This window comes from Miscanthus floridulus, chromosome 11 (genome assembly GCF_019320115.1).
Source record: "Miscanthus floridulus cultivar M001 chromosome 11, ASM1932011v1, whole genome shotgun sequence".
Classification (NCBI taxonomy): domain Eukaryota; kingdom Viridiplantae; phylum Streptophyta; class Magnoliopsida; order Poales; family Poaceae; genus Miscanthus; species Miscanthus floridulus.
This window is the reverse complement of record NC_089590.1, coordinates 78,861,756-78,881,975: the sequence shown is the minus strand read 5'-3', so window position 1 is coordinate 78,881,975 and position 20,220 is coordinate 78,861,756. Positions and strand designations below refer to the sequence as shown.

General features: G+C 47.3%; 2 protein-coding genes across 3 annotated transcripts; both read right to left on the bottom strand.

Annotated features, from left to right (window-relative positions):
- Positions 1-2,476: 2,476 nt before the first annotated feature.
- LOC136491310 (uncharacterized) lies at positions 2,477-7,847 on the bottom strand. Of its 2 annotated transcripts, none has more exons than XM_066487577.1 (10): positions 7,621-7,847; positions 6,614-6,653; positions 5,824-5,901; positions 5,708-5,732; positions 5,580-5,612; positions 5,342-5,463; positions 5,113-5,243; positions 4,782-5,008; positions 3,746-4,002; positions 2,477-2,753 (listed from the first exon to the last, which is right to left on the bottom strand). In XM_066487577.1, the coding sequence occupies exons 2-10, from the start codon at positions 6,614-6,616 to the stop codon at positions 2,670-2,672; spliced, it is 960 nt and encodes a 319-aa protein (XP_066343674.1). In that variant the 5' UTR covers positions 6,617-6,653; positions 7,621-7,847; the 3' UTR covers positions 2,477-2,669. The 2 variants fall into 2 exon arrangements, with proteins under 2 accessions (XP_066343674.1, XP_066343673.1); XM_066487576.1 differs by having other exon boundaries at positions 6,614-6,650; positions 7,621-7,846.
- Positions 7,848-11,661: 3,814 nt separating this feature from the next.
- Positions 11,662-16,001, bottom strand: LOC136491309 (probable inactive leucine-rich repeat receptor kinase XIAO). The gene has a single exon (XM_066487575.1). The coding sequence runs from the start codon at positions 15,809-15,811 to the stop codon at positions 12,353-12,355; it is 3,459 nt and encodes a 1,152-aa protein (XP_066343672.1). The 5' UTR covers positions 15,812-16,001; the 3' UTR covers positions 11,662-12,352.
- Between the last annotated feature and the right edge of the window lie 4,219 nt (positions 16,002-20,220).

The window sequence follows — 20,220 nt, the reverse complement described above, 5'->3', positions numbered from 1 at the left end:
GACCATGCACGAATCATGTGATTGACATTTCATCCTACCCATGCATGACCATGCACGCATCATGTCGGCTGCAGCTAGGCAGTGTGTATCGACTATCGTCGTCGTCGGTACCTACGTGGAGGTGGCGTGTCAATTGCATTCTGTTATGCTGTGCCGCCACCTCGACAAGACAGCTCAGGATAATAGAATCCATAGTGATGGCACAATGGGGATGGCTCCTAAACACCTTTTCCCTTCGTTATTTGCATTGTTTATTACATATAGGTAGGGCGGCTCCCACGCATTTTACTTGGGTTTTAAGCATGGCATGCCGGTCGATCGAGCGATCGGTCGAGAGCTCAAGGATTCGATATGCTTTTCTGCGAGCCATCCATCACCTTCCCTCACCTGCACGTCGTCTGTTACAGCATCGCTTTTCGGGAAAGAAAGGAGATGGATGGTCGATGATACTGGCTACGTGTGTTCTTTGCCATGTTCTGCGATTCTCGCATCATCGATCGCTCGCTATCAGGTGTCAAGTTTCTCCTTCTCGTCAGTGATACACTGGCAGTAGCTAGCGTACTCAAGCAGTATTGGAACCTGGAAAATTCGAGCTGCTAGCCTGGCAGCCTGCTACAGTCTGCTATGCATAACAGAGCAGTATGTATTGCGTATGCAGGCGAAGAGCAGATCGATCTGTTTGGAAAAGAAATGGTCAAATGGAACCTTGTTGGAGACGAAATGAACTAGGTCAAATAATTCCATACAAACTCACATGGTCATATGGAGACGAAACTTGATGAAGTACCGCTGAGAGTCGTATGGCCGGCCGTGTGTCCTAAGTACGCGGTTGGTTACACCAAATTTTCTGTGCGCACCTGATACGTCTGTACACGTACAGCTATAGGATAACCTGCAGGGTGCAAGATATATGCCCCTCCCGCTTGACGTGTGGTAGGTCAGAAAAGAAAACATGCATGCATGGTTGTGACCGTTAATCAATAATTATCATAATTCAATCACAAAGCAGCAGGCAGTGATCACGATGATATAGCTAGGAAGGAAAAGTCATATATCCTGCTCCAGATGTATGCGTTAGGAGCTAACCACCATTTTCCCATTAACTTTCCAAGTTAAACCCAGTGGATGAGCACCCAAAAAGAGAGGAAGACAAAGCTTGAAGCACCCAACGCCTACGTGCTACCTGAAGACGATGTGCACCCAGAAAAGACGAGCAAACGCCGGAGCCAAAAGCTGATGAGGGGGCAAAGTGCGCGTTGCTTCGCCCACAAACATTTCGATTTCGGTTCTTGGTGCACGGCGCTTTCTCCGATTTTGACAGGCGGCGAGGACTCGTCGGTTTGGTGGCCACTGGCACTGGCCACTCCCAACGGCAACTGGACCGACGCATTCAGAGCTGCTGAAGCAGCAAGTGTTGCAGAACCCATGCCGCTGCGACGACGTCAGAGAGACGTTGCTTTGGTTAGTTGCAGAGGCTTGCAGGTTGATGTGAGATCAAGATGGCGTTGTCCTCTTCCAAAAAACAAAAACGAAAGATGGTGTAGTACCAGTGCATGCTTCAGTGGAGCACTTGAACGGTTGATGGAATTATGGAATGATGATGTGCTACCTTTTTGTGTGGGCGTGGCTGTGTGGGTGCCGTCGCCGACTCGTCGGCACTGTGGCAAGTTAGACAGTTCGCACTCCCAGGCATGATAGCGGAGCGACACTGACAAGTATGCGTTCTGGATTTTTCACTTTATATTGTAGTGGAGAGCGGTGTATTGTTGTGTGTGTTAGTTTGGTCAGTTCGCTGGTTGGTGCTGGTGCTGGTTTGGGCTGGCTGAAACCAACAAGCGAACATGCTAAACTGATAGATTAGCATATACAAAAGCGGTCAGATTCTTCTGCTTGTTACTCTCCACAAGGTTATGGGATAAGAACGATACAGTTTCTTGTACTGACTATTATCCCATTGGACTTGGTTATCACTTTGTTAGTGCTTTCATAGTTACAATCACAGTCAAGGAACTCATTATCTGGTACCAGCTGCTCAGTGACTATTATCCCATTGGACTTGGTTATCACTTTCTTACTGCTTCCATAGTTACAGTCACAGTCAAGGAACTCATTATCTGGTACCAGCTGCTCTGCTGACCAGCTCTGTTGCCAGCCCATTTGCGGCTAGCTTAGATACTGAAACAGATGAGCGAACAAGGCTGGTACAGTTGTATGAGTAACAGATGCTGCGTTTGTAAAGCCGGAAGGAGCTTGTTTACTTGCTCCTCATCACAGCTTATAGTGCTGCTTCGCTCAGTATTCAGCAATCAGTATTGAAGGGGTCTATAATATTGGTAGACACCAAACTCCCAGGGCCCAACAATCATCGCATCCCATCTGCCGCTAAGACTGATTGCTGATATGTTAAAAGTTTTAGCAGGTTGAATCCTGCTTTTCTACGAATCTGAAACCATGACCGAAAATTAACAGGAGCAGATTCAAAATGCACACTGGGTAAGGAAGGATAATAGCGCTGTTTTAAATTTTTTAGCTTAAATAGAGATGGCCATATTTCCATCAAGATAAGCATATACATAATTCAATTCATATCTACATGGTGATGATCAGGTGCCAGAACATCATGCACGAAACCAAAGGGTGGCGGGAAATTTTAAGGCTAACTGTAGCACCTAACGTTTCAATGAGTAGCTCTTCCCACTGAACGCTTGAAACCTGGGCTCATCCTTCGCGGGTTCCTCCTCTTTAGCAGGAGCCTGTTAGAGTAATTTAACAGAATGGCAATAGCTCATATAATGCTAGACTCATAATGACTTTGCTGACTTAGCATGGACCATGGAGTCAACTACCAACAACCAAATTAGATTTGATATTTTAACTTGTACAGTTGTATATATACCTTGTACTCCGTCGTTCCAAATTTCAGTTCTCTTAGCTTTAGCTTTGCCCTAAGTCAAATTTCTCTGATTTTGACCAAGTTTATAGAAAAATCCACCAACATCTATGACATCAAGTTAGTTTTACTGAATTCTCCATGGAATATGTTTTGATAGAGCATTTATTTGAACTATGATAAATGTATTTTTTCTTAAAACTTGCTCAAAGTTGTATAAGTTCGGTTTAGGGCAAAGCCAAAGTGAAGTATAATTTGGATCAGAGTACCAATCTATAGCAAAGCAGAGTACACAAGAGCACCACATACTCTTGAGAACAATGCACAAACAGAAAATTCTAGAATCCACATTTGTCACCCAAATAATTCATGATGCATGTGAAATATTTACTCCTAAGTTCTATTTCTTAACAAAGGCTTACTGAAAATTCTCATACTGTCATGCTCAATAACTTCTTTTTTAAAATGAAAATATTTAAGCTAATGCATGAGATCAATGCTAGTCACTATGCTATAACAGGTAACAGAAAATGTTGACGACATTGAATCAAAACTTTGCTCACTAAGAAAGAAAACATTCCCCATTAGAAAAAATGACTGAAAGAACCAGAAACTTCAAATGAATTTGAGTTCCTGAGCATAAATGAATGCTAAATTATTTGAACATGTTTATTTTCTATGGGCATACGCCATACACTGAACAAAACTCGATTAAGTCTTTCGTTATAAAGCTTGTCAAGATTAGTACAGATGATTCATCAACCATATTCATTAGATTTATCGAAGCAAACAGCAAATATTTGGAAGGAGCATGAAGAATTGAAAATAGCAAGGATTCATCGCAGCAGGATATACCTTTTGTAGTTCCTTATTGTTGCTTGCACTTGAACCAAAAACAACCTTTCCAGTTTTCTGTCGACTGTAATTGCTAGCTCCTGAAGCTGCCGGTGCTGAGATTTGCTGATTTCCTCTTTTGTTTGAATCTGAAGGTGCAGAAAGTGCAGCGGAAGGAACCTCAGATGCTTGCAGTTTTGAGGCTTTTCCATCCAACCGCTTTCCAGAACCAGTGAATGGTTTGAATTTTGGTTCATCCTCCACTACAGTGTTGCCACCTGCACATTGAAACAGTAAGCAACCATTTTAGGAAATATCCAAATAACACCACACTCAGCTAGTATTACATGCACTTAACAGTTTCATGGATGTTAAATGCTAGCAGCTCAGATCAGGATCAATGCTAGTAGCTCAGGATCAATGGAACTCAACATTATGAACCCATACATTCAAGCTATAGAGAGGCAGAAAAGCAGTAATATAACCAATGTTAATTTGCACAGTTCTAAGTGCAACTCCAAGAGCCTCTTTATATCTTTCTGTATTGATAGGAATAAAGATTTTGGTGAAAAAAGCCCTCCAACAGCTTCTTCATTTAGATCTCTAAATATTGCCATCCTCTGTTCCTGGTTTCTCACTAGCCAAAGATAGAGAGCAGGAGTCCACACAAGATATAGAGAAGCTGCTGGAAAGTGAAAAGATATAGATAGCAATTTTTATTTAAAATGGGAATTTAGAGAGTGAGTTTAAGAAAGACTCTTGGAGATGCTCTAATAGAGATAAAATAGAGAACGAAAATATGTAGAAATTAAGAGCATGCACAGCTATTTTCTTTTCAACTTATCCACAGTTACACTTATACATAATAGAAATACGTGCAAAATACTAATTCTGGCCAGAGGTTCTCCAAATGGCAATGCTAGAAACAGAAAGGCAGATACTGGATTCTAGCCTATAACTCTATAAATAGGAACGGTAAGATCAACTGTAAAACAAGCACATGTAAAAGTCAACAGAATTCATAGGCCATGATTTCTCCAAGACGCTAAATACAAACCTTCAGCAGGTGCCTTGCTTGCAGGAACTGTTGGTTGCCGTGGTTTCTCAGGTTCTTTATAATCAAGAGGAGGTGCAAAGTCCACTTCACAGTCTGTCTCAATAATGCTAACTGCTGAAGCAGGCTTTGTTTCAACAATATCAATATAATACTGTTTGTTGTTGTAGGCTACCATGATGCTGTCTCCCGTGGTTAAGCAGGAGAAATTTCTTAGAGTTTTTTCCAAGCTGGAAAATTTCACAGCAAGTAATGAGAATGATAATTCCGAATGCCAAGAGGAATGAAGAGGATTTTCAAGATAATTATAGAACAGTTTTATTGGTTTACTTACATGGCTTTCGGATTTGAAATATCCAGAAAATCAGTTGTGTGAGGTTGCAATTTCACATATGTACCCTTGGGAAGAGTCACATTTTTTACATGGACAGTATCACCCTCTTGAAGAAGCATGTTTTGCATCATCTAAACATGTAAAAAATACATAAAATAAATAAATATAGACGTAATTCTTTCACCATATAACTGAAGATACAAGAACAGAGCTACCCTTTTATACATACCCAATAGGGCATGATGATCATGCCTTCTTCTGCCACAAACTCCAAAACACCACAGTGTGAAATCCGCTGGGTTGCATCATTGTGCAGCTCAAATAGCATAGGGTACTCAATGTGCAAGGAAGCTATTACAAAGAGTCCAAACAATTACTGATATTAATCTCTATCACTAATCAAGTCGATAAAAGGAAGTTACATAAATCATTCGAAGGAGAAAGGAGCCAATAATGACCGAGCTTACCAAGACGATCAAGGGCAGACGGTGGCATGATTACTACATTTGGCAATGGTAATACAATATCAGATGTATGTCATATTAATTCCGTGCATGAAAGAAAAAATGAGAAGCCAAATTGACTCCAACCTTACCTTTATCACCACCTTCCAGGTGTGGCTGAAAAAGATGTTTAAATCCAACTTAGCTATAAGAACAGCAAAGTGCTATATATGAGCAGATAAAGTTTATTGCACCAAGAATAACATACCTTATCAAAGAAGGATGCTGGGTAACAACGGTATGTTTGCTCAAACGAGTTGCCATGGTAAGCATACCCCCCGTAAAACTACATGAAAAAAAAATCATGCTAATTAAGCATATACCACTTACAGAATCGAGGCAGAGAAGTCAAATATAAGGGCGACAGTGTATGGAGAAGAAATGCAACTAATGTTTGAATCATTGGAATCAGCGCAAATGCCTGAATCTCAAGGAGCATACCATAATAAGGAAATTTCTATCTACAGCATTTAATATGAAAAAATAGCAGTTGGAAGCTAAGAATGAAACAGGACTGCAACATAAGAAACTTTGTGTGCTGTAATGTTCAATATGAAGTTCATTTTGTGGGGCTGACCATTCTTGGCTTAGTTTATAGCTATCTAATCAAGTGGGTCAATATTTTGGTCTGACAAGTAATGACTTGTACACATGAATTTTAAAAGGCACATGCGTTTTAGACTATGGATCATAAGCAACATTTTCCACTGAAGCAGCATGGACAGGCATGTTTATTGTGCACGTATGGGCCAGCTAGGAGTCATTAATAATAAATTTGATTATAGAGTATGAAATTCGGCTATGCCGTTGTGGAAAAAAAAATGATCATAGAGTAGATGAACCATCTGACAATGTGGGAATCCCAATGTCCCATATACTAGGTAAATGATACAACATTACAACCGTTCAAACAACAGAATGCTTTGAAAGAATATGCATGACAATGAATTGTGTGATAAAACAAAGAATTAAATATTGCAGTGCTACGTTATGCATACCATTTTTTCTTAGACCTTTGCTTCAACTTCCCTTGACCTGCTATGAACAAATAACATAAAGTTGTGTGAGCATACAGCATAGCTGCTAGACTTGAAAAGGAGCAACCATTTTTTATGTAAATACACAGTAAAAAGGTGCCAAGATTAAAAAGAAATTGTTTAACAAACTTCATGTAATCAATAATCAAACACGATGCATAAAAAGTAGCATAAATCACAAATGATGCAAACTTCGCTGCAGTGTGACCATGAACAGATATAAACGTTGTTGCAGTATGCACTAGTAGGAAAATTTCGGATGCAAATGAAAATGAGATTGAAGGAAAAAAAAATAGTGAATTACTAGAACACACCACCAGGTACCCCAAATCACTGTTTTTTTCTTGCAACATCGAAATTTGATAGGAAAATTAACACAACACGTGGTACCCAAATCACCGTTTTCACTATTTTCCCCAACACCAAACTCAAAAACCCATGACCAAACTCAAAAACTCATGAGCAAGCTTAAAACCAGAACAGCAATAGCGATGCTGGTATTGAGACAATGCAGTGGACAAGTCACCAAAACCTAGAACCTCGGCGATGCATTAACATATACTAATAGTTTACCCGGAGCCACCAATATTGGAACCAAATTAACAGCATCAACAAATTCCAAACCTAACCAGAACAGATATGACGGGTGCCGATCAGAATATCTGCATTTTCTGACAGTGAAAGAACGCAGCTGATGTTAAATTGAATCCGCAAAGTGCACGCCTACAGAGGCCACGCCCCAAACTTAAGATCTCCAAACAACTGGGACGAGGACCTGGCGTTGCGTGTGTGGAGCAACCACTTGGGCCGCGACTGGGATCGATCTTTCGTGCACCCAAGAGCAAACCACTAATCGCACGGAACCGCAAACACGGGTGGATGGGATAGCGAAGGAATCACTAGTAGCAAATGATAAGAGGGGAACTCCCCTCATAGATCGATCCCCCAAACAAGTTAGGGTTCCTTACCGACAGAAGAACTTGGATGGATCTCAGCTCCTTCGAGCCCGCGATCGCGCTACCCGGAGCAGGTTGCGGCTGAGCTCGAAGTGTTCGTTGTCAGGTCGTCACGAGCGGTGTGGTGAGCGACGGTGCGAGTCCGGTAGCGGGCGCATATATGCCACCGTCCCACCGAATCCGGGAGTGGGAGCGGAATAGGTTCGATTTGATGCGATAAGATTGGGGATTCGAGAAACAGAGAGCCGCCGGTATGGTTGGGCTCAGGCGACCGGGTTGGGTTCTCGACACGAGCACGATCGCACGGAGCATCCATGGGCCTGGGAGAAGCATCAGTCTTCTTGGGCCTAAAATGATCTGCCTAGGGATGGATTTTCTGGGTTGGGTTGATTACATGTTTAGCCACGACATGAAAATGACTGAAAGCAACCTCAGTCTTCTTTTCGTTCTTTTACCTAAGGTGCCGTTGGGATACTTTCAATTGGAGGAATTTAAATCTTCTTAATAAAATAGGCTATTTGGCTTTGAATTTGATATTTCACTGCTTTCCAAAGTTCGCATATAAAATGAATTCAATTCCAAGATCTAAACAGGGCCTAAACAATCACGTTCTTATCTCTTTGTACATAAAAAAACAAATAGATACTTAGAAAATGGTAAAGATCTCTTTTCTACGTTAATATATGGATCAGTCCGGTACTAAAAAAATGAAGTTGTTTTTGGCTACTGAGATGGTTGTTCGCAAATGAAGTCGTTTAGCATCCTCCATAGCGTTTTGGACGAAGTTACCCTCATCCCCTCCCATGTCCGTCGCTAGTAACTCCCCAGGAGGACATTAAGAGCCTCTTTGGCAGGGCTCCTGCAGGGGCTTCAATTTCGGCTCCTGCAAGAGCTGTGCCAAATACCTGTTTTGTAAAAGGCTTCGCATGGGGAGCCGGTCAAGAGCTGGAGCCATTTTTTGCCTGCGCAGGAGAAGCCTAAAAAACGAGCTTTGCGCGGCTCTTTGCTGTGAGTTCACGTCGTCTAGTGCGAAGGAGTCGTTTTACCAAACGTTTTTCAGAACGGCTTCAGTTCCTCTAGAGGAGCTGCTCCTTCAGAGGAGCCAGAGCCGGAGCTATTTTTAGAGGAGCCAGAGCCATACCAATCAGGCCCTAAATTGCGTCTCCTCGCGCCGCGCATCCGAGGAGAGAGACTGCGTTTGCTTGCTCTCGGAGGACCGCCGCCAGCCGCCAATCCGCGCCAAATAAAAAAAACAGGAGCGCCAACAAGCAGTGAAATGAAAAAAATGGGCGCCAACTAATCTCACAGTGCCATGCGAAGCATGTCCAAAACGACTTTATTTCTTTTAGTATGTAGGGAGTATGTGCTAAAAATTAATACTCCCTCCGCCTATGAAAGAATGTAATTATGGAAATCGTGCCGGTCAAATTAGTTCAAGTTTGATCAAATTTATAGTAAATAGTATTAATGTTTATATCTCTAAATAAATTTATTATGAAAACATATCATATAACGAATTCAATGATACTTATTTTGTATCGTGAATGTTAGTACTTTTTATATAAACTTAATCAAAGTTTAAACTGTTTGACTTCTTAAAAAACGAGAATTGCATTCTTTTATGGACGGAGAGAGTACAATTAAATAAGTTGTCTTATAGCTAACAACTATCTTGTACGGTTGAGACTGCCCTTACGCCTGTAGCCATTCAGAAAAACCTGTGTCGTCTGTGTCGTCTCCCATAGATCTGACAAGTGGTTCCACTGATGCGCTCCACAACGTTTTACTCCAACTTTACTTGAAGTGCGAGTTCCATAAGTTGTTTTCTCAATAGACAATAATCTAGCGGCCATCCTTTCCGGATCTTGACAGCAAGATTTAGAGCAAGTATAATAAGGAGTTGAGAGCGTGCTTTTTATGCTGAGATGGAGAAGAGAAGAAGTTGTGAGAGAAAAGAGAAACTAGCTATAAGTCTATAGTCCATTGATGCACAAGTTTAAAGAACTCTGTGAGGGAATGCAATTCTGAAACAGTGTCACGTTTTAGTATATCATGTTTGATCAATTATAAATAAAAGTATAAATATTTATAATAAAATAAATATCATTAGATTAATTATGAAATGTATTTTCATAATAAATTGATTTGAAGCCATAAATGTGAATATTATTTACTACAAATTTGGTGAAACATGAATCACTTTAACTAGCATGCGTTACATTCTTTTTCGGGACAGAGGTAGTATATGAATAGGCTAATAGTGAGTTGTACTATCTCCGTTCAGAAAAGAATATAATTCTAGTACAATGTCATGATTTAGTATCCTAAGTTCGATCAATTATAGATAAAAAATATTAATATTTATAATATTAAATAAATATTATTAGATTAATTATGAAATGTATTTTCATAATAATTTATTTTGGAGCAGTAAATATGAATAGTATTTACTAGAAATTTCGTTAAACGTAAACCACTTTTACTTACAAGTAACCCGTATTTGTCTTGCTTTTATACTGCGTGCCAGCGAATTATGACCAATTCATTGCCTTTGCGGTAGTGGTGAGACTGACTGTTCTGTCCGCCTCCGACCGTTGTTTCAGCCGGCCACATGGCAAGCACATTCTACTAGTGGCAGACTGCTGCTCAACCTACTCGGTGAAATGTGCAAACATACAAACGCAGTTACGTCGACACTTGGCTGGATGCTGGTTGATGGCGAGTAGGTAGCGTAGCGCCATGCCGTGCCGTCAGGGTACAGTATGCCGCTAGGCCGCTACACATCACGTGCTACTTGCTCTGGGCTTCAGGGTCTACCAGATCCGTCCAAGCCGCATCGCTACGTGCTATATAGGCAGCTAGGTGTACTGTGTGACTGTGTGTGTGATGCCAATCCGGTTGACAAGATGCCATGGGTTGCAATCTCCCCAGATCCTCAGTCCTGACAGCGTCGCTCTCCCAGGTCCCATTGGCATCCCGAGACGCGAGCAGGTCTACTGGCTTCAAGACATGGAGTGCGGGGCAATCAAAAGCAGCGGGATCGTGGTGCGTGCCAGTCGTCGATCTCTCCTCTCCCCTTGCTTGACGCATTGACGCCTTGTTTAGTTCACCCCAAATTCCAAAAAGTTGGTACAGTGCCTGTCACATCGAACGTTTACGGCCCGTGTATGGAGCATTAAATGTAGACGAAAAGAAAAACTAATTGCACAGTTTGGTGGGAAATTGCGAGACGAACGTTTTAAGCCTAATTAGTCAATGTTTGGACACTATTTGCCAAATAAAAACGAAGGTGCTACAGTAGCCCCAAATTCCAAATTTCGCGAACTAAACAAGGGCTGAACTTCAAAAGAAAGTAGGGGCACGAGTGCAGAGTGCTCTGGTGACGTTCAGTTTGGGGAACGCCATGCCATGGACATCCATTCAGTGCCTAATATACTGATCTGGGAAATGTAATGCGGCCTGCAGGCTGCAGGATTCCTGCTGAAGAAACAAGCATGCTGCATTTCAAATGGAAGATTTTCTCCCGCATGGATCTTTGCTCGGTCGCACGTTCGGGTGTCGTACCTGAAAAGAGGCGACGAGATCGAATGCAGGTTTACGCGCACGATGATTGATGACCATGCAGGTACCAACAATGTTCAGGCGCGAATCGAATTATGCTGTGCGTGCGGATGCACGGATCTGGGCGCTAGGTAATGTGAGGACAGTACTGTATTTAGTGGCTCCCGGGCACTGGGGTTCACGCTGCTTACCCCAAGTACAGTACCCGGGGTATCAAGATCTCTCACCAGCCATCGGCTGCCCGGCAAACGTGGGGCAACGCAGCAGAAAGAAATAATGGCATGGGATCCTGATGTTATTGCGGCCAGTCATCAGACCACTTGCCAGCACAACGTTCCAAAGCATTTAATCTAGAGAAATTAAGCAGCGTCCATCATTATCCTGGACAAACAAACATTTGCAGGGGCAAAAACTAATCATTCACGAAGAGAACAGAACAAGCTAACGGTCATGAGCATCATCCATCCATCCACCCCACTGAACCGATCAGGATAACAAAATACAGACAAATGTACAGCACATGGCACAAAAAGCGGTCGTTGTTGCTTTGGTGAAACAAGATTAAAGACAAGATCCAAGGAAGCCAAGCAGGCCTCTACACGAAATCAATCGCTAGAGAGTACAAGGGTCGTGGTACAGATCGGCCGAGATCAATGGCCCAGGAGGCGCGACAGCCAAGGCTGTTTGGTTTGACGTCTGATGTGTTGCCAGCAGGCAGCTGCCTGCCAGGGCGTCATCCAAACAGGCCTGCGCCAGTAGCCGTTGCCGATGCTTGGGCAGGGAAACCCCACATGCGCAGCACCACGACACGCTTTGGGCATGGCATGGCAGCGGCATCAGGCCGTGCCAAGCACCTCCTCTGCAGCAGTGCGGCACATGGGCTCCCTGCTCCGGCGTCCACGGAGCTGACGCCTCCCCTAACCAACGAGATTACGACGCCCAACGGCTACTTCCGCCATGGGCGGGCCACGACCTCCTTCCTTGGCGGGAAACGGTTCCCGGCCCCACGGGTCAGTTCGACCGTCCACGGGCACCGGGGTCCGGGGCGCACGCCGGCCGGCTTAGCTGAGACTAAAACTAATCTGAACTAATTAAGGAAATTAATCAGCGACAGAAAAAAAATGGAACAAGCTACCCAATTGAATCTGGCAGGCGGCAACGCCGGCGAAGGGCCGCCGGGAGATCAGGCCGGCGACGGCTGGGAGGTGGGGTCGGCGGAGGACGGGATGTCCGGGCCGACGCGGCAGCCCTCCAGCATGAACACCACGTCGCCCATGGCCGGGCGGTCCAACGGATCCGACGCGGTGCAGAGCAGCCCGACCTTGATGCCCAGCAGGAACTCCTCCCACTCGGAGGACTCCGGGTCCAGCTCCAGCAGGCCCGGCTCCAGCAGCTCCGCCACCGCGCCGCGCTGCAGCTGCCGCTTCACCCACTTCACGATGTCCTCCTCCTCCCCGGCGAACATGCCGGGGCGCCGCCCCGTCAGGAGCTCCAGCAGCACGATGCCGAAGCTGTACACGTCGCCTTCCCTCGTGGCCTGCCCGGCAGCGGCCGCGTCGGGGGCGACGTAGCCGAGCGAGCCCACGGGTGTCGCAGCTGATGTTGATGCGGCGGCGGCTGCTGCAGCGGCACCCGCGGTCACCACCATCGGCTCCAGGCCGAAGTCAGACAGGTGCGGCTCGAAGTCGGCGTCGAAGAGGATGTTCTGCGGCTTGACGTCGCCGTGCACGACGCCGGACTGGTGCAGGAATGCAAGGCCGCGCGAGACGCCGAGCGCGATGAGGTGCCTCATTGGCCAGTTGAGGATGTGGCCGTCTTGGTGCGACGCTTCCTGCAGCAATGTGGCGAGGTTGCCATTGGGCATGTAGTCATAGACCAGCAGCCGGACATCCGGCGGAGGCCCGGCATAGTAGCCACGGAGCACAGTGAGGTTCCTGTGCTTCACCTTCCCGAGAGACTCGGCCTCTTTCCTGAACGATCCCTCATCAATCACCACGGCACCATCAGAAGATGTGGACGGAAGCCGCAGAATTGCCAGCACGGTGCCATCACTGTAACAGGCCTTGAACACGAGGCCATGGCGGCCTCGGCTGAGCACATTCTCCTCGTCAAACTGCCGGGTTGCCTCAACCGTGTCAGCATAAGTGATCCTTGAATTGAACATAATCAGCTTCGGCTGGCTGACACCATTCTCCGTGCTTGTGCCACTCGACCCACTGCCACGTCCTGGGCTGCGTCTTCTCTTCTTGACACCATCACGGCTCTCAATGAACCGACGCCTCCATCGCAGCAAGCTAAACACACAGCAACAGCAGAACAGCGCAACGAGCAGCACCGCAGCACACACCACACCAATTAGCAGAGCCAGGCGCTGCACCCTCTGCCGCCTCCGCCGTCGCCGGTACTCGCCACACTCACTCTCCAATGGCGGACCGCACAAGTCTGAGTTTGAAGCATATGCTGAAGCAGAGCCAAAGCGGGAACCGAGCATTGCCGGTATCTCACCAGAAAGCTCATTGTGTGACACGTTGAATGACAAAAGGCCAGGAATCTGAGCCAATGAAGCAGGGATGCTGCCGGTAAGATTGTTGGACGACAGGTCAAGCGTCTGCAGCTTTGAGAGGTTGGCAAGAGATGCTGGTATGTCTCCGCCAAAATGATTGTCATCAAGCTTGAGAAGGGTGAGTGATGAGCAATTGGAGATCTCTGCTGGTATCTTGCCTGAAAGCTGATTATAGCTGAGGTCAAGCTCCTCCAATTCACCTAGGCGTGAGAGGTCACTCGGTATGGAGCCGGTCAGCTGGTTGCCACTGAGCTCAAGCACAGTAAGGTTGGAACAATTGGCGAGCTCGGCTGGCAGCTCCCCAGAAATGTGGTTGTGTGAGGCCGAGAGCACTTGAAGTGATGGCAAGTACCCATATGTCGCCGGTATTGACCCAGTGAAAGAATTACCGGAGAGGTTCAGATTGCGCAGACTCCAAAGACTGCTGAATCCTTCAGGAACATCGCCAGAGAAGGAGTTGTCCGCGAATGACACATACTGCAGCTGCGGTAGGCCGAAAAGCTCTGCCGGGACATTGCCAGAGAGGTTCTTCTGACCAGAGAGATCAAGAACTCGCAGGTTCTGGAGGTTGCCAATGGTCGTTGGAATGTGGCCAGAAAAGGCATTGCCGCTCAAATTTAAACTCTGGAGAGCGAACAAATTACCGATGGCCGAAGGGATCTCTCCGGTGAGGTTGTTCCCAGATAGGTCCAGGAACGTCAGGTTTCCCAGCTGGAAGAGCTCACCAGAGAGGCGACCAGTGAGTCTGTTCCTCGGTACGGACAATGCCTCGAGCCACGACAGATTCCCCAAGCTCGCCGGAATCTGGCCGGAGAAAGTGTTCCCACCAAGATAGACCTCCCTGAGCCTCGGGAGACCGCCAAGAGCTGATGGCACCTCGCCGGTAAAGTGGTTGTCCTCGAGATCAAGCACCTGGAGTGCGCCGCATCTGCCAATCTCCGCAGGCACGGCGCCAGTGAAAGCATTGCCGCCGAGGCGCAGCTCCAGCAGCGCAGTGAGCTGCCCGACCGCTGGCGGCAACTCGCCTGTGAACTCATTGCCCGAGAGGTCGAGCAGCGTCAGCCCTCCCGCCCCAGCAAGCCAAGTCGGGAATGGACCAGCTAGCTTGTTGCCGCCGAGGTCCACCACCTGAAGATCCGCGGCGAGACCTCCCGGCACGTCGACCTGAGAGAACTCGTTGCCGCCGAGCTGCACGATGCGCAGGGACGAGTTCCCCAGAGCGCCGAACGCCGCGGCCGGGATGGTGCCGGTGAGCTGGTTCCGCGACACCGAGAGAATCTGCAGCGTGGGTATCGCGGCGACCGCAGACGGCAAGATGCCGCGGAGCGAGTTCCCTTGAAGGTTCAGGTGGAGCAGCGTCGAGCAGTTGGCCAGCGCCGCCGGGATGGTCCCCTCGAGGAGGTTCCCGTCCAGCCAGAGGTAATGCAGGTTCTGCAAGTTGCCCAGCGACGCTGGCACGGTACCCCGGAGTCGGTTGAAGGACAGGTTCAAGAACTGGAGGTTCGCTGTGGAGGCGCTAATGTTCGCCGGGATGGTTCCGGAGAACGCATTGGAGGAGAGGTCGAGGTACTTCAAGCTGGGAGGAAATGAGACGGGGACGGGGCCGGACAGGAGGTTGCCCGACACGTCGAAGGTGTCGAGGTTGGTGAGGTTGGCGAGGAAGGACTGGGGAATGGGGCCGGAGAGCGAGTTGGACTGGAGGAAGACGGCGCGCAGGGAGGTGACGCGGGCCAGCGACGCCGGGATGGCGCCGGAGAGGTCGTTGGACCGGAGGCTGAGCCGCTCGAGGTACGGCAGCGAGCCGAGCGCCGGAGAGATGGGGCCCGAGAGGCGGAGCCGCGGGAGCTGCAGCTCGACGACGCGCCCGCCGGCGCCGCCCTGCGCGCACGCGACGCCGTGCCAGGAGCAGGGCGCGGAGGGGGAGGCCGCGTCCCACCGGGACATGGCGCCGTAGGGGTCGCGCAGGCCGCGGCGGAACGCGAGGAGCGCGTCGATCTCCGCCTGCACCCCGGCCGTCCTCGCCACCGGCGGCGCCAGCGCGAGCATGAGCAGCAGGAACAGCGACCGCGACGGCGGCATCGCGGGCGCCCGGGAGGAGGGGAGGGGGCAGAGAGCAGAGCCGCCCCTTTTTCTCACTGTCTTGTCAACTTTGGCGGCTGTGGCGCCTAGGCTCTCATGGAGATGAGGAGAGCGCGAGTGAGGATCGTGTTTGCGTTTGCAGCGCGGAGAAGGGAGAGAGAGAGAGCCAGAAAAAGGAGGGGTTTGGTTGAAAGGGTTTTGGACGGGTTTGGGTGGCGTTCGAGGCCGTTTTTCACTCCGGTGTGCGTTTTCTGTGCAGCCTTTGGCCTTGTTTAGATACCATCCAAATTCTAAGTTTTTTCACTCTCTCTCCATCACATCAATTTTTAGCCGCTTGTATGGAGTATTAAATGTAGGTAAAAAAATAACTAATTGCACAGTTTAGTTTGAAATCACGAGATGAATCTTTTGAGCCTAGTTGGTCCACGATTGGACAATATTTGTCAAATAAGACGAAAATGCTATTATTTATTGAGTTGAAATTTTTTCGCAATGCCTTTGTTTGTTTTTTTTCTCTCCCCCGGTCCGTCTCAGTCCCTCTCTCTCCTCATCAGGCTTTAACGTCATTTGAGAGAGGAGAGAGAGTGTGCTAGTGCTAGGTTAACGTTAAACTCGCTTTTAGTGCGCGGGACAGGCTGTCACCGTAAAGACCTTTTACTGGGGACGAACGCTCTGCCCGGCGAAAAGCTGGACGCGCGTTGTCTGCGACGCCGTGAGCTGGGGCCGCTGTGTCTGCACCGCATCATACTGAGGCTACACGGATGGGTAAAGGGAGGGATTAGTTTAAAGTCTAGCTGGCGTTTAGGAGGTGCAGCAGATGTTGACTGGGCTCGCCGTGCCACGTAGGCTGTGCTCCCTGGACACAGGCACTGCTCCATGCCTGCCTGCCCAATGTTGCCTTGCCGTCCACTGTTGTAATCCGTCGTCACCTACATCTAGTACATGACAGGATGATGTTGGAACAGTGCCTGTAAATCACTGTCCGGGACTTCTTTTGAACCAGAATCTGGTCAATCTTGGAGATGGTCTGATGGACGGCTCTAACCGCTGGCCGGAGACTGGATTCACCGGCCTTTACTGAACCTTTTGGTTTCACCTCAAAAAAGAGTGAAATGGCGGGCGATTTAACAGCACAACAGTTTTTAATCCAAAAAGGCACTAACACTCTTTTGATGCTGGTTTCCTCTTGTATCCTGATACAGATAGAGAATAGATGTCAAAGTTTGAATCGTGCGAAGGCAAGAACGGGAGTATACACAGAAAATTGACTGAAATCGTACCTGGTATGATGCTTTAACTCAGAAGCCGTGCACAACGCACCCTGAATCGTCCAGGCTTGTCACATACCCCGTATATCAATACAGCAATGAATTGCCACATGCCAAGCATCTGCGTCTGCGACGTCCGCCTCTGGCAGCACCATACTCCTGCGGTCTTCCACCCATTGCCAACTTCAGCTCTAGTCCTGGCGCAGTGGCGCTGAAGGTGGTTCCATTTAGATTTGGAGGGTTCATGCAACCACTGGGCCCAAATTTGGTATCTGTTCGGCTGTTACTCCCACTGGATCTGGAGCACAAGAGCACAGATCATATTTGTGCGTTTAGTTCCGCAAAGTTTGCATAGTGCACGATTCTCTACTGTAGCATTTTGTTTGTATTTGTGAATTATTGTCCAAACATTGACTAATTAGGCTCAAAAGATTCGTCTCGCAAAGTTAAAGCAAACTGTGCAATTAGTTTTTTTATTTCGTCTATATTTAGTACTCCATGCATGTACCGTAACTTTGATGTGACGGAGAATCTTCTTTTTTGCATAGTGCACTTTTGGAGAACTAAGGCCAAGTTTAGTTTCCAAAAATTTTCACCCCAAAATATCACATCGAATCTTGCGGCACATGCGTGGAGTACTAAATGTAGACGAAAAAAAACTAATTGCACAGTTCTCGGCAAAATCGCGAGACGAGTCTTTTAAGCCTAATTAGTCCAAAAAAGCCTTAAGTGCTACAGTAACCCACATGTGCTAATGACCAATTAATTAGTATCATTAGATTCGTCTCGCAGTTTCCTGATGGGTTCTGTAATTTATTTTTTTTATTAGTATTCAAAAACCCCTTCCGACATATCGATATAACACCCAAATATTTTCATTTCGCGAAATAAACACACCCTGCAAACGTCCCATTTCTCGCATTCCGTGACGGTGCCAAATCAGTCGCCTCCGTGCCTCAGGATTTGACCTTTTTTCGGGGGAGCCTTTTTTTCAGTGAGCTCTACTTGCTGCATGAACTGCCGTCGTACGCTCCCAAATCCCCAGCTGGACCCATCCGATTGCATCAGCCGAATCTGACTCCCAAAGTTATGAACGCACATGCGTAAGCTGGTGGTACCATGCCGTGCAGCTTGGCCTCAGTAATGCAGTGCTGCACGGGGGCAGTAGAATACGAGCGGCCTGTCTATCTGATTTTTTTTATGGTTAACGGGAGGGGAGGAGAGTTCCCCACCAATTCATTGCTTATGAGTGCAATACAGAAGCTTAACTGACTCCTAATCAGCACGTGAGGTGAAGGGGGGTGAGATCGTCAGAAGCTTAACTGACTCCTAATCAGCACATGTGCAGACCACACCGTAGGGCGGCAGGCAACGTCTTGCAAATCTGTCCTTTACTCTTTCTAGCTAGGTCTTTGCAGAGAGATTGTGTACGTTGCCCACTATTGCTTCGGCGCTAAACAAATATAAAATCACCCAAGTTGATTTCAAGACTTCATTTCGCTACCCTACACAGTAGATTTCAGAATCACGACCTAGGACGTGATGGCCAAGTTGATTTTTTTCCACTCCCGAGGCAATGAACTCCTCCTAGTTCAACCAAGGTCAAAACGCATGGTGAATCTTGGGCTTCCAGGGTAAAAATTTCTTTTGCCAAGGCCTGTTGGTGCCTGCCTCCACACCACACCGCACAGCACGGGCAGGACGCCTGACGAAACCAGACGATTTCCTGATCCGTACTGCCACACACCAGTGGCACAGTGCTCCAATAATTCATCAAATCAAACGGCCATATGGGCGCGATCTGCCACTGTTTCACAGCGGCACGAGCACCAGCAAAGCCGTGTCAGCTTTACTGCTGAATCGTCACTGTGCCGGCCTGCCGGGTGCTCGTGCTCCTCCCGTCGAGCCTGGGCGTGAGGGTTTCTGGCAATCTGGCCTCGGCGCTCGGCGCTCTGCAGACCATATCGGTAAAACCTGCCGCATGCCTGAATGGGGCCTGTGGTTCTTGAAAGATGAACATGCCCTCCCCGCCTCCATGCGTTTTCTACGGCCTCCCCGGCCCATACCATTACTGGTCTCCACCAGGCACCAGCCATTCTTCCATGGAGAAAGCGTCAGTGCCACAGCTGGGCACAGTATATCAAGTACTCTTAAGAAACGAGTTTGGGGGCACAGCAGCAGTGTTCTTCATTAGGTGACCAAGACTTCATCTTAAGAAACGAGTTTGGGGGCAGACACACTTCAGAATTATTCCGCGGGATATTGTGGAATACCGCCACAGTTCTTGCAGAGTTTCTAGGAAATTCTAGTCTAGGCTTCAGATATACGTAAGAGCTAATTCTGGATCAATGATGGTGAGGTTTTGATGGAGGTCATGATTCGAGAGCTAGTTCGCGACAGTGATAGTATAACAATTATTTAGTGAAAAAGACATACTCCTATACTAATCCCTTTTGGAAGACAACAATAAATGTGAACCTGTGGACGGACATGCATGTTTGGCTGTTTGCACACGCTCACAGAACATAACAGAACTCACGACATCGGGACCTTGGGCTGGATCGGTCACACACCCTCCAGGTGGACGCCTTGCGTGCCCATTAATTTCTAAGTGTTGGCTAGCTTCCAGTTCGGAGCCGAAATGCAAACGGCGGGAAAAAAAATAAGACGACGAGAAGACAAAAGAAAGGCCTGGTCGCTTTCCTGAAAAGAAGAGGTTTTGGACGCATTTCGCATGTCATTTGGCGACCCATGGAGATAGCAGATGAAGACTAGCGCCCGTGTCATGGCCGGCCAAGACGTGGCTTATTCGCACATGTATATCTATCACCTCTCGTAATCGTCATTCATCAAGCACTTCTATGGGTCAAATACTCAAATGTAAGCAGTTTTGGTTCGGTGAGGAACAAAAGGGGTTGTTAAGGTTTGTCTATACGAGCGGCACAAAAATTGTAATGGGGACTGCACTGCATACGGACAGTTTCGTCCATACGCATAGAAGTGCTCAAAATTCGTTTCTTCTTCCCGCCTCCCAAGGCACTAGTAAATGGGTATGTGATCGAGCCCTGGACGGCACATCCCGCTAAATTCGGCCAAACTAACCTGCTGAATCATCTGATTCCTTTATGCGCCTGTTCATGA